This window comes from Saimiri boliviensis, chromosome 3 (assembly GCF_048565385.1).
Source record: "Saimiri boliviensis isolate mSaiBol1 chromosome 3, mSaiBol1.pri, whole genome shotgun sequence".
NCBI classification, from domain to species: Eukaryota; Metazoa; Chordata; class Mammalia; order Primates; family Cebidae; genus Saimiri; species Saimiri boliviensis.
In genome coordinates, this window is record NC_133451.1 from 45,843,134 (window position 1) to 45,859,944 (window position 16,811).

The 16,811-nt window shown below is 35.7% G+C and overlaps 1 protein-coding gene across 1 annotated transcript in view; it reads left to right on the forward strand.

Annotated features, from left to right (window-relative positions):
- Positions 1 to 16,811, forward strand: part of GABRB1 (gamma-aminobutyric acid type A receptor subunit beta1) — a 416,562-nt gene that overhangs the window by 290,794 nt on the left and 108,957 nt on the right. Inside the window, exon 5 of the mRNA XM_003933650.4 lies at positions 16,214 to 16,296. Within this exon, the coding sequence (XP_003933699.1) occupies positions 16,214 to 16,296 (83 nt within the window). The remainder of the gene's footprint in view (positions 1 to 16,213; positions 16,297 to 16,811) is intronic.

The window sequence follows — 16,811 nt, forward strand, 5'->3', positions numbered from 1 at the left end:
AGAGAAATAATCAAAAACGGGGAGAAATAATATATTCATGAACATGTTTTATCTTTATTTTAACCTGATAAAGTTCAAAACCACCTAAATGTTCAATATAAAGTATACTGTTGCCCACTGAAAAAATTACAGTCCTGTGCTGATGAGGTAAATGTATCTGATATTAAGATTCAATGGAAAGAAAACACAATCCTAAGTATGATTACAAATATGCAGAAAGTCTCCCGATTTTTTAATGATCGCCATTCTAACTGGTGTGAGATGGTATCTTAATGTGGTTTTGATTTGCATTTCTCTGATGACCAGTGATGATGAGCATTTTTTCATATGTTTGTTGGCCTCCTGTATGTCTTCTTTTGTAAAGTACCTGTTCATGTCCTTTGCCCATTTTTGAATGGGCTTGTTTGTTTTTTTCTTGTAGATCTGCTTTAGTTCTTTGTAAATTCTGGATATCAGCCCCTTGTCAGATGGGTAGGCTGCAAAAATTTTTTCCCATTCTGTTGGTTGCCGATTCACTCTACTGACTGTTTCTTTTGCCGTGCAGAAGCTGTGGAGTTTGATTAGGTCCCATTTGTCTATTGTGGCTTTCGTTGCCATTGCTTTTGGCGTTAATCGGGAAACAACAGATGCTGGAGAGGATGTGGAGAAATAGGAACACTTCTACACTGTTGGTGGGAATGTAAATTAGTTCAACCATTGTGGAAGACAGTGTGGCGATTCCTCAAGGACCTAAAAATAGAAATCCCATTTGACCCAGCAATCCCATTACTGGGTATATATCCAAAGGATTATAAATCATTCTACTACAAGGACACGTGCACACGAATGTTCATTGCAGCACTGTTTACAATAGCAAAGACCTGGAACCAACCCAAATGCCCAACGATGATAGACTGGATAGGGAAAATGTGGTACATATACACCATGGAATATTACGCAGCCATCAAAAAGGATGAGTTCACGTCCTTTGTAGGGACATGGATGAACCTGGAAACCATCATTCTCAGCAAACTGACACAAGAGCAGAAAATCAAACACCGTATATTCTCACTCATAGGAGGGTGCTGAACAATGAGAACACAAGGACACAGGGAGGGGAGCACTACACACTGGGGTCCGTTGGGGGGAAATGGGGGAGGGGCGGGGGGTAGGGAAGTGGGAAGAGATAGCATGGGGAGAAATGACAGATACAGGTGAGGGGACGGAAGGCAGCAAACCACACTGCCATGTGTGTACCTATGCAACAATCTTGCATGTTCATCACATGTACCCCGAAACCTAAAATGCAATAAAATAAAATAAAATTAAAAAAAAAAAATGCAGAAAGTCCACATACATAGGGGCAAAATGAAAAGACATATTACTCTGCTAATTGTTGTTCTAGAAGCAGTGTTTCTCCACTAATTTCAGAACATTTTGTTTTCTTTATTGCTTATTTAAATAGAAAATAAATGCCCTAGGCCTGCTTTCGTCCCCTTAGGGAGCTGGGAATTTTGCACAATTTATACTTCTGTCCTATTTGTTTTGGTTTTGTTTGTTTTTCTCAGCATAAAGCCACTGTTCTCAAATAGCACAGTATTCTAATGCTCCATCACTCTTGAATTTTACTTTACTCCTTGAGGAATACCACTTCAAGATGACTGACTGCCTTTCAATGAATGGATCAGCTCTTTGTTCTAGGAAAGAGAATCATGTGGCAAAGAAATATCAGAGGTTTGCAAATAAACCAAAAAAGTAGTAACTGCAAAAGAGATCCATGTATTTGCTCTAGCTCTAAATTCTCTCTGAGTCCTTGTTTAATTATCCTGTACTTACTGATTACCAAGTCATGGCATTCCATTGCAGGTAAACATTTTCTTTGGCTTCTACTTTTACTTCAATATCTAGGTCCTTTCTGAATGCATAGGGCTTGCTATTGGTTTAAACTGATAAGAAAAGATACCACACTTGATCTTAGCCAAAAGACCATTGCTATCGTTTTAATTTCCTTACAATTTATTCACTACAGAAATTCCTAATCAGATGATAACAATAAAGATGTTTTAATTTGAGGGGATAGCTCATTTTATTTCTGCACCCTAATACATATTTCAGCTACTTGGTTAATACGGAGTATTAAATATGGCAGAAATTAAATACATACTCTTATACTTCATAGACATATGTGTATATTGATACAATTTAGGAAAAATAGTCTGTCTTGAACTCAGCCAGACATTCATGGTAAATAAAACATGACTACCACTGACACTGGAACTTTGACAAGAGCCTGGTAATTACTATTGTTCTATTCCCTATTAATCCTTAAATTTTTTTTGCCCACCCTCATCCCCTACTCTGATTTATGGACTGCTTTTCATATTTATAAAGTGGTTCATGAATCACCCTGCAGCAACAGAAGTGAATAATAATGAGCCCATTTACGCAACATTTGGTGTGTAGCTAATTATCTCAGAAAGACTGCCCGGGATTGCACTGAGAAGAGTGTCATTAGCATTCAGTACTAAGTCTACAAAACAGAGGGGGAAAAGAATCAAAAAAGTAAGAATAACAGTGAGAATGCTATCAACTGGGTGTGATTTTTTTTAAAGCATCCTAAAGAACATTTAATATCTCCCAATAGATGATTTGTGAAGTAAGTCATGGGGTATAGCATCCATTAAAATTATGTTCATGGAGCATACCTAAGACTTAAGAAAGTTCCTACCTATAGGTTGACCAAAGCAGCAAATAAAATTGTTATATACCATATAATTTCAACTTTAAGAAGAAAAATCAATAATAAAACTATGATGATGAGGTTGTTTATTCACTTTATCTATAATTTTCTGTATTTTCCAGATGTTTTAATATGGCTATATGTTAATCTTACAATGTATTTGTAATAGTAATGTCATATGTATTTTTTATTTCTTTGGAAGTATATAGACTGATAATAATAGCAGCTACCGTTAATTGAGTTCCTATTATACATCAAGCATTGAACTTATGCATGCATGTAGTAACTCTCTTCTCTTTCCTATTCCACACCACATTCCACCTGCATCACACCTCCATTTATGAATTATTACAAACCTAGGTTAAGGCAAGTTTTATCCAAGTTGCCACCAACCAAAAAAGTATAGAATTAAACTGTATTACACTGCAATTCTGAGTGACATTTATGCTTTCTTAGTAATGTAAACATTTACTGATGTAAGAGATCTGGATTTCTGGAAAAAAATGGCAAAGGTAATAGTTTCAAAGGAGAAATAAGCACACCCTACTTGTTTTATAAAATGAGTAGATAGTGGCTCCATCTTCTATCTTGAGACCTTACAGTGTTAAAATATATATGTATATTTTATATCATGACAGCATAAATACGTAGCTGAAGGTTTTAAATTGCTGTAGCCAATGCTTGCAGTAGTGCCTGATTTCTGGTTAGTCCTCTACCATTTTTATACACACTATTGATTGGGTGCTGAATGTCCTAAATTATTGATAACTAAATGAATACTAAAACTATGGTAGGTTAACTTTTAATTTTTGTACTTTGTTTTACTGCTTATGGAAGATATTTTACTGAAGTAAATCTTCTCTGCTTAGATTCATCTGGTCTGACTACAATAACTGGAGAGAACTTAATCCTTGAATCTAGCAAAGCTGGGTCTGAATTTCAGCATTACCATAGACTATGTAAAGTTGGAAAAATGTCTTAATCCAGTGAGATGTTACTTTTCTTATCTTTGATATTGGAATGAAAAGAGCTTCAACATAATAAGGCTATTAAAAATCATACGTAATGCACATGTGGTAGAACAATGCTTTCTCCTCCAAAGATGTCTGTGTCCTAATTCTCTGGACCTGTAAATGTGCTACCTCTCATGGCAAAAGGGGCTCTGCAGATGTAATTAAGATAAAGTCTTTGACCAAGCACAGTGGCTCATGCCTGTAATCTGAACATTTTGAGAGGCTGAGGTGGGTGGATCACTTGAGATCAGGAGTTCAAGACCAGTCTGGCCAAAATGGTGAAACCCCATCTCTATCAAAAATACAAAATTTAGCTGAATGTCATGGTGGGTACCTGTAGTCCCAGCTACTCTGGAGGCTGAGGCAGGAGAACAGCTTAAACCTGGAGAGCAGAGGTTGCAGTGAGCCAAGGTCGCACCAACCACTACACTCCAGCCTAGGTGACAGAGAAAAAAAAAGAGAAAGCAAAAAGTATATAAAGTCTGCCAGGTGCAGTGGATCATGCTGTAATCTCATCACTCTGGGAGGCCAAGGTGAGTGGATCATTTGAGGTCAGGAGTTTGAGACCAGCCTGGCTAACATGGTGAAACCCCATCTTTACAAAAAAAAAAAAAAAAATACCTAGGCATGGTGGCATATGGCTGTAATCCCAGCTACTGGGGAGACTGAGACAGGAGAATCTCTTGAAGCCAGGACATGGAGGATGCAGTGAGCCGAGATCACTCCACTGCACTCCAGCCTAGACGACAACTGTCTCAAAAAAAAAAAAAAAAAAAAAAAAAAAAGTTAAAGTCGATCATTCTGGAATATCTTAGCGGGCCCCACGTAATCACAAGGGTCCTTATGAAAGGAAAGCAGGAGAGTAAAAAAGTGAGAGGATGTCAGATGCCAGAATAGAAGCCCAAGTTGGAGTGATGTGCTTTGAAGATGGAAGAAGGACCCGTAAGCCAAGGAATGCAAATGTACCCTAGAAGCTGAAAAAGGCAGAGAAATAAGTTCTGCCTTAGAGACTCCAGGAGGAACACAGCCCTGATAACACCTTGATTTTAGGACTTCTGGTCTCCAGAACTGTAAGCGAATAAATGTGTGTTGTTTTAAGCCACTATTTTGTGGTAACTGGTTATAGCAACAAGAGGAAACTAATATTGTATGTAAGGTGCTTAGAAGAGTGCCTGTCATATAGGATTCTAGCATAATACTAGTCAAAGTCACTCTGCCTTTTTAGATCCATTATTTATGGGAGTCCAATGCCCTCCCCCAGATTGCTGAGGCTTCCCAAAGGGCTTATGTAATCTCTGGCTTTGAATTGCTTCCATTTATAGAGTATTGCTCCAATAATGCTGTCAGGATAAGGAATTCAGCCCCTTCTCAGTATTCCAAGTATAAAAATAAAACATTTACCCAAGTCGTGTGTGTGTTTGTGTTTGTGTGTGTTGTGTGTGAGGGGGTGTGTGTGTGGGTTTGTGGAGTGTGTGGTGTGGGTGGTGTGTGTGGTGTGTCAGGTGTGTGTGTGTGGTGTGTGTGTGGTGTGTGGTGTGTGTGGTGTGTGGCGTGTGTGTTGTGTGTGTGTGGTATGTGTGGTGTGTGTGGTGTGTGTTTGTGGTGTGTGTGTGTGGTGTGTGTTTGTGGCGTGTGTGTGTGGTGTGTGTGTGTGTGGTGTGTGTGCATGTGCATGTGTGTGTGCATGTACACGTGTGTGTGTGTGCATGCACACACGCATGCGCCCAGGCATGCTTGATGTGTATCAGGCTTGGTTTGAGTAAATACAGAAAATGTATTATTATTGTACAACAAAACTTTTGTAACTAAATATCAAATATGACCGTTCTTTAAAGCTATTTACTACCCCAATATTTTGTTTCCTCACCCCTAAATTCCTCTTAAATCTCACACAACAGTTTATCTCCTTTGGTTTTCTTATCATTTATGTTTCATACTCCCGGGATTTCACCTTGAAATACCAAGGTATTTTTCTAAACAGACTAGCCAAACTCCTACCTAATAAAAGCTGTCACAAATTATGAAGATAATGCATATTCTTTTCACCCTATTTCACTGAACACTTAATAAGTATTAGCTGCTAAAAAAAAAAACTACGTATTTATTAGTCATAACTTAAGCTAATCGATCCATCTTCTCTTACCAGTTTCTTTGTGTGATGTAAGTAACATGGAGTAACATTAACATGTAAGTAACATTGTAAGTAAGTAACATGTAAGTAACATTAAAGGCGTAGCCAAGAGGCTAAACAAGCCATTCTTCAAACACTCTACTGAGGGATACTCATATCAATCTTATAACTACTCACTCTCAATTTCACCAATATTAGGGGTATAAATAGGGTTCAGATTTTTTAGGGGATTTTCTCCTCTTCTTTCTCATTTTTCTTTCTTACAGATTTTGTTAAACTGTACAATTATGTTATACAGAGAATGAGTTTAAAACATGGGGATTCTTTCTGATTAAAATGACAGTTTTACAGTTTTAGGAAAACCTCAACTAAGCATACATAATTTGTTCATTTAAGTTCACATTGCTATTTGCAAATGTACCTTCTCCATGTGTATATGTGTGCACACCTGTGTATTGTGTGTGTATGTATAATCCTAGATTTCAAGATACTTATGGGCCAGGGTTTCTGGATTATGTTTTGTCAGCAATGAGAATCATGCCACCTTCAGACATCAAATATATATAATTTGCTATTACAATGACTACTAAAGCCAACAGCCATGCATCATAAACTTTAATAAATCAATACTACAGTGACATGATTTCCATTCATTCCAAAGTATCAGGCGACCACCGTTTCTAACTAACAGCCCATTATAGTGGTCTAACTTAACCTTCAAAATATCAATAAATTGGATTATAATGTAATCCATTCTAAATGTCTTTGAAAGAAGACAGATGAATGTTATGCTGTCATGAAGCTACCTCTGGGAAATCTCTCTGCAGAACAGTCAGTTAATGCTTTTGCCTTTAGCTGGTTTTACCATCCTATACTTTCATTTGCTATCCACCAATAAAAACATTTGCACACACCAGAATGCAAATCTTGAGTTTGAAAAGCTAAAGACAGAATTCAAAAAAACAATTCAATCTTGAAGCCCTTAATCAATTCATTTTTGTAATCTAACATTTGACAACTTCGATTTGGTAAAAGATTTATAATAATCAAATAGCTTCAGCCAGTGTGAGCGCATTGTCATGTGAATGTGTTAATTAATGGTAGAGGTGACTAACAACTGTGAAGCAGTCATAGTAGGCAAGCAGAACAAATGGAAATACAGGAGCAATCATTCTTAGAGAATTCATTGTCGCTTCTCACCCAGAAGACCAAAATGCTGAACAGAAATCTGCTCAGGGACATCTCTCTTTTTGTTGACGGCCCAGGGAATTCTTGCTGAGCAATTTTTTCTTACGAAGAACTCATACACTCAGCTCACTTAACCATAAGCATTACAAAATCTAGAAATACCAAATTCTTAAATCAGCAGAGTTCAACACTCTGTTGCACAGATTTCTATGGGCTAACATAGATTCATGAGTACGTGCTTGTGTAAGGGTCCCTGTCTCAGTCTCAATAATTTCTCCCTTCTCAGAGGGCCCTGTGGGTCTCTGGTGACCATATTTGCATTTGTGTATTAGTGCTGTCCTCCAACCCTTACTCAATAATTGTGGAAGAGTTGGTACCTCATTCAAGTTGAACCGGTGAAATCCTCCTGGGAGTCTGAAATTTGGAACATATATATCCCAAGATGGAGTTTGTTTCAGTACTTTCCGAAGGAAATCAGATGACTTCCTGAGAGTAAGTTCTTAGAGCTATTGATTGCTTCTCTTGCTAAGTTGTGATGATTACTCAATTCTCTTTAATATTATATTGGGATTTCGAAGCAGTAGAAGTAAGTTGGCCCAAGAGATCATAGTTGAAAAAACGATGGGTTATGGTCAAGTCTTGGTATGACTTATCGTTTCCCTAGGTAGTGTCACTTATATTCCTTAACTATTGATTGTTGAATAAATTGATCATAATGGCTAGCAACAGTAAATTCAGGTATGCTTTCTAAAAGTTTGGTGTTTTTAAAAAATTACAACTGCAAGTATCCATACACATGAGACATTAAATAGTTATTTTGTAGACAGTGCTGCACTGGCTATGTAAACTGCCATGTAAAAGCTATTGTAATTCACTACTCTGAATCAATGGTTCAATATTATATTTCAGTGCATGTCCTAATTTAATAATTAAGTGGTTAACTAACCAGATGACATTTTTTTTCTGAAAATGGACTACATTAAGTGAGATGTGCTGACCAGTGGGGTTCAAATAACACTCTCAAGTATCCCTAAGGCTTTTTCTGTAATGGTGCCACAAATCCTGGGTTCTAATTTTCTTTAAAATCATTGTAATGATTCTCGGCTGCACACTTACAACCATCTGATGTTTGACAAAATTGACAAAAACAAGCAATGGGAAAGGACTGTCTATTCAATAAATGATGCTGAGATGACTGGCTAGCCATATCCAGAAGATTAAAATTAGACTCTTTCTTTACACCGTAATTCCTATTTTATATCCACATTTTAACAGGATATCAGGATGCCCTTATAATCAAATATTTTCTAAAATCATGATTTAGAAAATCATGTGTGGGACCATCAAACTCAAGATGAATTAAAGACTTAAAAGAACAAAGAATTTAAAAAGTTGGAAGATAATCTCAGAAATATCATTCTGGACATAGGATCTGGCAAAAATTTCATGACAAAGACACCAAAAGCAATTGCAACAAAACAAAAACTGACAAATGGGACATAATTAAACTAAAGAACTTCAGCATAGCAAAACATCGTTAGAATGTTGTTCATCAACAGAACAGACAACCTACAAAATGGGAGGAAAATTTTGCAAACTATACATCTGACAAAGGTCTAACATCCAGAATATGTAAGTATCTTAAAGAAATCAACAAGCAAAAAACAAACAACCCCATTAAAAAGTAGACAAAGGGCTGGGCGCGGTGGCTCAAGCCTGTAATCCCAGCACTTTGGGAGGCCGAGACGGGTGGATCACAAGGTCAAGAGATCGAGACCATCCTGGTCAACATGGTGAAACCCCGTTTCTACTAAAAATACAAAAAATTAGCTGGGCATGGTGGCGCGTGCCTGTAATCCCAGCTACTCAGGAGACTGAGGCAGGAGAATTGCCTGAACCCAGGAGGCGGAGGTTGCGGTGAGCCAAGATCGCGCCATTGCACTCCAGTCTGGGTAACGAGAGCGAAACTCAGTCTCAAAAAAAAAAAAAAAAAGTAGACAAAGAACATGAACAGACACTTTTCAAAAGAAGACACACACACATCCAATAAGCATATAAAAAATGCTCAACATCACTAATCATTAAAAATGCATAAAAAACACAATGTGATACCATCTCACACCAGTCAGAATGGCTATTATTAAAAAGTAAAGAAATATGAGATGCTGGTGAGGTTGCAGAGAAAAAGGAAAACTTACACACTGCTGGTGGAAATGTAAATTAGTTCAGGCATTGTGGAAAGCAGTTTGATGATTTCTCTGAGAAGTCAAAGAAATATTACCATTTGACTCAGTAATCCCTTTATTGAGTATATGCCAAAAGTAATACAAATCATTGTACCATAAAGACACATATACACATATGTTCATCTCAGTACTCTTCACAAGAGCAAAGCTATGGAGTCAATCTAAGTGCCCATTAACGGTAGACTGGATAAAGAAAATGTGATACATATACACCATGGAATACTGCACAACCACAGAAAAAGAATGCAGTCCTTTGCAGCAACATGGATGGAGGTGGCAACAATTAACCTAAGTGAACTAACACAGGTACAGAAAACCAAACACTGCATGTTCTCACTTATAAATGGGAGCTAAACATTAAATATAAATATATATGGTCACAAAGAAGGGAACAAGTCACTGAGGAATACTTGAGGGTGGAAGGAAGGAGGAAGTCACTGAGGCATACTTGAGGGTGGAGGGAAGGAGGAAGGTGAGAATAAAAAAACTACCTGTTGGATACTATGACTATTATCTGGGTGGTGAAATAATCTATACACAAGATCCCCATAACATGCAATTTACCTATATAACAAACCTGTACATGTACCCACGAACCTAAAATTAAAGTTAGAATATATATAATAATTATTTTAAACTATAATAAGAAGCATTATACTGTAACCTGTCCTATGTCACTTTTTTAATGTTTTGGTTGTTTTTTCTATTAAAATAAAATATACATATATAATTTACCATCTTTACCACTTTTAAATGTACAGTTCAGTGGTAATTAATATACTATATGTTTATTTTTCCTTTCTTCATTCCCTTTTCCTGGCCTATGGTAACTACCAGTTTACAATCTATCTTGAGATCAACTTTTTTAGCTCCCCATGTGCATTAGAACATGCAATATTAGTATTTCTGTGCTTGGCTTCTTTCATGTAACATAGTGGCCTCCAGTTCCATATATGTTGCTGCATATGACAGGATTGCATTTTTATGGCTAATATCTCGTTGTCCATATATACCACATTTTCCTTCTCCATTCATCTACTGATAGGGACTTAGGTTGATTCCATATTTGGCTATTGTAAATAATGTTGCAATAAATATGAGAATGTCCTATGCCCCATGTTAATGCATTCAAGACCACTATATTAATTTGTGCTGTCAGGTTAAATTATGCAGAGCATTGAGCACCAAGTAAAGCTTGCCTTTAATCCATCATTAAGGACTTCTAGGGACCAACAATTTATGAATGTTCCTAAACTATCTGCATTGGTGTTATTGACTAGAAAGGTGGTTTCTTGCCCAGGGGTTGGGGCTGTTGTTGTTGCTGTTTCTCCAATTCAGGATAACCTGAGCTTGGTTATTTAAGGTTTTAGAAGCACATACTTCACTATTTATAAGGATTTTCTCAATGCTGTATAAATAAAATACAACACAAAAATAAATGGGTACTGAGAGAGACTTAAGATCATAATTCTCATCATAAATCCTGCTTTTATATGAGTGTGACCATTAAAATGGATGAATATTTGAACTTACATGGTGATTTTATATTAACAAACTATGGTTTTTATTTATTTCATTTGTACTTTATATACTGAGGTTCCTTACCAAATTTGTAAAGCATCATTGTAGCAGGATTTCTTAATCTTTGCACTCCCGACATTTTGGAAAAGGTAAGTCTTTGTTGTTGGGGGCTGTCCTGTGCACGGTAGGATGCTCAACAGCATCTCTGGCCTCTAGCCACTGGAATCCAGTTTCAAACTTTTAGGTCCAGATATACTGCAAAATGTCCCCGCTGAGGCAAAAAGATCTCAGATTGAAAAGTATCAGCTCAATTGTAGAATAATAGGACTTGCCACACTTTAGTAATTCCCAGAGAATGTTTCCCTCTTGACAATTTATTAATTCATAAGATGATGTTAAATGAAAAATATGGTAAAGAAGTATAGTAGACAAATGAATTTTTAGTATTTATTGTGGTTGCTTTATTTAGGGTGTTTGAATCACTACGGGACTAAAAAAAGAATGTTGAACAACTGTATTTTTTGTTTCTTTGTTTTGGTTTGGTTTTTATTTTACTTTAAGTTCTGAGGTACATTTGCAGATCTTGCAGGTTTGTTACAAAAGTATACACATGCCATGGTGGTTTGCTGCTTCCATCCCCCAACACCTACATTAGGTATTTCTCCTAATGTTATCCCTCCCCAATCTGCCCACCCCCTCTTATCACTCCCCAGCCCCCCATCCCTCAATAGACCCCAGTGTATGATGTTCCCCTCCCTGTATTTTTAGACAATAAAAGATATTCATGAAGTATTGTTAAATGAATAAATTAATCAACCCATATGATCATGGGAAATGAAAGCATAGTGTTTTGTTAAACATTTGGGAAAAAAATTAAACTTTAAAATTATTTTGCTTTGGTGTAATGCTTAAATAAATTCAAGTAAATTGACCAATGTCCTGTCTATGAAAGACTTCAAAAGGTATATGAAAATGTTCACATCTGTGAGCTTTCATCTTTCATGATGAAAGCCAAACAGAAATTGGAAAGTGGGAGGGGTTTTCTTTTTCCTTTAAGAAAAAGATGCCTTATGCCTGGCACGGTGGCTCACGCCTATAAACCCAGCACTTTGGAAGGCCGAGGAGGGTGGATCACGAGGTCAAGAGATTCAGTCCATCCTGGTCAACATGGTGAAACACCGTCTCTACTAAAAATACAAAAATTAGCCGGGCATGGTGGCACACGTCTGTAGTCCCAGCTACTCAGGAGGCTGAGGCAGGAGAATTGCTTGAACCCAGGAGGCAGAAGTTGCAGTGAGCCAAGATCGCGCCATTGCACTCTAGCCTGGGTAACGAATGAAACTCCGTCTCAAAAAAAAAAAAAAAGAAAGAAAAAAGGAAGAAAGAAAGAAAAGAAAGAAAAAGATGCCTTTATTGTAGCACAAATAACCTAAGCAATAACCCACCTTGGAAGCCTCAAAAAATACTCTGATGTATATTCAGAGCATTTCCATATATGTAATACATATACAGAAAGAAGGAAAGTATGCATGTAAATAGATTAGTTTTTGTATATATATATATATATATATATATATATATATACACATATTTATACAGTATACTGTAGTAGAGTATATATGCTGTGTACACAATATGCTACAGTATATTCAGAGCACTTTCATTTGAAAAAAATAAAATGAAAACAACACAAATGCCCACCAAAGGATGATTAAGAAAATAAATTATGACATCTACACACAATTTCCGTAAATGTTTGAAGACAGCTTATTATTTATTAATACAGAACCAAATTTAAGATGCATTGTTAAAGAAAATAAGCAAGAAAGGAGTGTGTGAGGTAGACTACTGTCTAAGAGGGTTTTTCCATAAGAAGACACAGCTGTGCTTCTATTTGAATAGAATATTTTTAGAAACTTTCTAACTGTAGTTCCTGGAGATTAAGATAAAAAAAAGAAACATCAACTAATTTGACTTTTTGTGTTTTTTAACTTATGATTACATTTTATGGGGAGGACCATTACATTTTTTAAAGTTTTTTGTCAATTCAAAAGTGAATCAAAATCTTGCAAAGGTGGACTCACCATCTGAGTTTCAATTACTCTCAGACTTCACAGCCTAGAGAACCATACCAGGCAAGAGAAAACGGAGGGATAGTGAAGTCCAGATAGTATATATAGAGTTAGGGTCCTAGAGTTTGAATAAACACAAAAGCCCAACTGGGGGTGGTGAACATGGTGTAAACTCAAATCCCAGGATAGTGTTTCTTCCCTGGTTATATGCTACCTGCTAAATATAAGTAGACGAGACTTTCAGAGATAAATCTGACAAATCTCTCTAATAATGGGAAGCGTGAGGCACCAAAAGTCACAGAGGCTGGTTTTGTTGTTGCTGCTGATGTTGTATTTAGTTGTAGCAAGAGAGGAAGATAAGCTTTTATGTATAATGTAGATTCCTCCTATTCACAAATTCTGCAGATAGTGATACAGATATTGCTAGGGTGATAAAAATGGAAAGAGTCATGAGATAATAACAGCTATAATAAAGATAATCATTTGGGGAGTACCTATTAAGTATGGGGTGCTGGGCTAAAAGCTTTGCATACACTATCTCCTTTAATTCTCACAGCAATCCTGTGTAGTAGGAGCTTTGATTAATGAGAGGAATGAGCTGCAAGGAGATAATTTAACTAAGGCAAACTCACACAACTTGCAGGCAACAAAGTTAAGACTCTAACTCAATCTGCCTAACTTTAAAATTTTTAGTCACAAAATATTTTAATAGATTTATTATTATATCATTGAAATATGGCTATTGCAAATAATGAATGTGTTACATTATTTATGAAAGTAATGTAATCCTCAATAAAATATTAGCAAACTAAATTCCATAGCAAATTAAAAGGATTATATGCAATGACCAAGAGGGATTTGTTACTGGGATGCAAGGATGGTTCACCATATGTGAATTAATCAGTGTTACATACCACATTAGCAGAATGATGAATTTAAAACTACGTAATATATCAATAGATACAGAAAAGCATTTGACAAAATTCCACATCTTTTGTGGTAAAAGCGTTCAACAAAATAGGCATAAAAGGAACTTACCTTAACATAATCCAAACTATATATGAAAAATCTAGAGCCAATATCATAATCAATAGGCCTTGGGATCAAACCTGGGGGCATTACACTTCACGTTGTAATACAAATGTATTATGATCAAAACACTATGGTAATGGCATAAATACAGACATACAGACCAGTGAAACAGAATAGAGAAACCAGAAATAAACACATACACTTATGGTCAACTGATTTTCAACAAAGGTGCCAGGAGCATACAATGGGCAAAGGACAGTCTCTTTGACAAATAGTGTTTGAAAAACTGGATATCCACAAGCAAAATAAATCAATACATACTTACATATATAAATTTGACTTCATCTCATACCATACATGAAAATCAACTCAAAGTGGATTAAATACTTAAACATAAATATTGAAACTGTGAAACAACTAGCAAAAAACCTTTCCAAAAAGGAAAAACCTTTTTGACTTTGGTCTTAGCAATAATTTTTTTAATATAATACCAAAAGCCCAGATAATAAAAGCAAAAAACAGCTAAGTGGGATACATCAAACTAAAAAGCTTATATACAGCAAAGAAAACAATAAACAAAATGAAAAGACAACTTATGGAATGGGGGAAAATATTTGCAAATCATATACAAATTAATATACATTAATATCCAACACATATAAAAATCACACACAACTCAATAACAAAATACAAATCACTCCATTTAAAAATGAGCAAAGGACCCAAATAGAACTTTTCAAAAGGAGAAATTCAGATAGGAAACATGCATATGAAAAGGTGCTCAACATATCTAATCATCAGAAGAATGCAAATTATACCCATAATGAAATACCACCTTATACCTGTGAGGACGGCTATAAGTAAGAAGACAAAGGACAAAAGTGTTGTCAAGAGTGTGGTGGGGGAAGAACCCTTATACACTGTTAATGGAAATGTAAATTAGAACAGTTTTGATCTTGCACAAGATGGTTTTGGCTTGTCAGAGTCTTTCATGATTCCATATAAACTTTATGATTATTTCTTCTATTTCTGTAAAAAATACCACTGGGATTTTTGAACCTATAAAATGATTTTGGGTAGACAGAATGGAAAATTTAACAATATTCAATCTTCCAAGCCATGTACACAAAATGTCATTTTATATATTTGCCTTTTTAAACTTCCTTCATCAATGTTTTGTAATTTTTAATGTACAGGTCTTTCTTCTCTTTGATTGAGTTAATTCCTAAGTACTTTGTTGTCATAGTTAACATAAATAAAATTGTACTCTTAATTTCCCTTTTTGGAGAATTTATTAGTATACAAAAATACCACTGATTTCTGTGTGTTGATTTTACATCTTGCAATTTTACTGAATTTATTAGTTCTAATAGTTTTTACAGAGTCTATATAATTTTCTATGTATATAATCATGTCATCTGCTAAAAGAGATAATTTTATTTATTTATTTCTGATTTGGATGCCTTTTATTTAATTTTCTTACCGATTGCTTCAGCTGGGGGTTCAGTACCATGTTGACTAGTAGGGCCAAGAGTGAGCACACTTGCCTTCTTCCAGATCTTAGAAGAAAAGTTTTAATTTTTCTGCATTTATTGAGATGATCATGTGGTTTTTATTTTATTAATATATATGTTGTATCACATTGACTGATTTGTATATGCTGTTGGTTGTTGCATATCCATCCTTGCATCCAGTAATAAATCCCACTTGGTCATGGTGTATGATACTTTTAATATGCTGTTGAATTTCATTTGCTAGTATTGAGAATGTTTGCATCTAATACCATAAGGGATATTGGCCTGTACCATTCATTTCTTGTATTGTCTGTGTGGCTTTGGAATTAGAGTGAAGCTGGCCTCATTAAACTAATTTGGCAGTTTTCCCTATTCTATTTTGTGGTACAGTTTAAGAAAGGCTAGTATTCATTCTTCTTTGAATGTCTGTCTGGTAGACATCACCCATGAAACCACCTGGCCCTGGGCTTTTCTTTGTTGCAAAGTTTTTGATTACCGATTCCCCTTCCTTGTTCATTACTGGTTTGTTCAGATTTCTATTTGTTATTAACACAGTTTTGGTAGGTTATATGTTGCTAGAAATTTATCCATTTTGACCTATCCTTTTAGATTATGCAATTTATTGATATATAATTATTCATAATAGTTTCTTAAATCTCACAAAATTTTGATGCCTTGTTTCTGCCAACTGGTAAATATGATTTGGGACTAGGAAGCCTGAAAATGAAATGCCATCATTTTTGTAATGTTTTGTTTTTTCTCTCTCCACTCTATCAGAATCACAACTACAGCTGCCTGTATGATGGATCTGCGAAGATATCCACTGGATGAGCAGAACTGCACCCTGGAGATTGAAAGTTGTGAGTTCCTTGAACAGGGGAATGAAAAAGAGGGATGCTTCCTTGACCCAAATTGAATTCAACTTTTCACTGAATTAATTAGTACTAGGAATTTTTAGATGCACTTGCGTGACAAGTGTTCAAAGATTTATATTGGTGGCTCAAGGGTCATTTCAATGAAGTTATAGTTTTGAACAATTAGGGAAAGTTCACTTATTTTAGCTCACCCAAATACTTTTGACTTCTCATAGTGTAGTTTCTCCAAAGCCTTCCAACATCCAGGCTGCATTAATAAGAGAGGAAAGATATTTAAATATAAAAGACTTTGTGAGATTGTTTTTGGTGCTATCATCTGTCGAACTAAACTATTGTAAATTGTCTTCTAGAAAAATAGTATGATAGAGTCTTATGTGAATAATATGCCTTTTCTCCTGAAAAGGAGAAGATGATAAATTGTACTTATGGGGCTTATGCTTTGGGACAAAGACTTAATTGTTTTTAGGTCTAGTAACTAATTTTGGTTTGTCCTCTTGGGC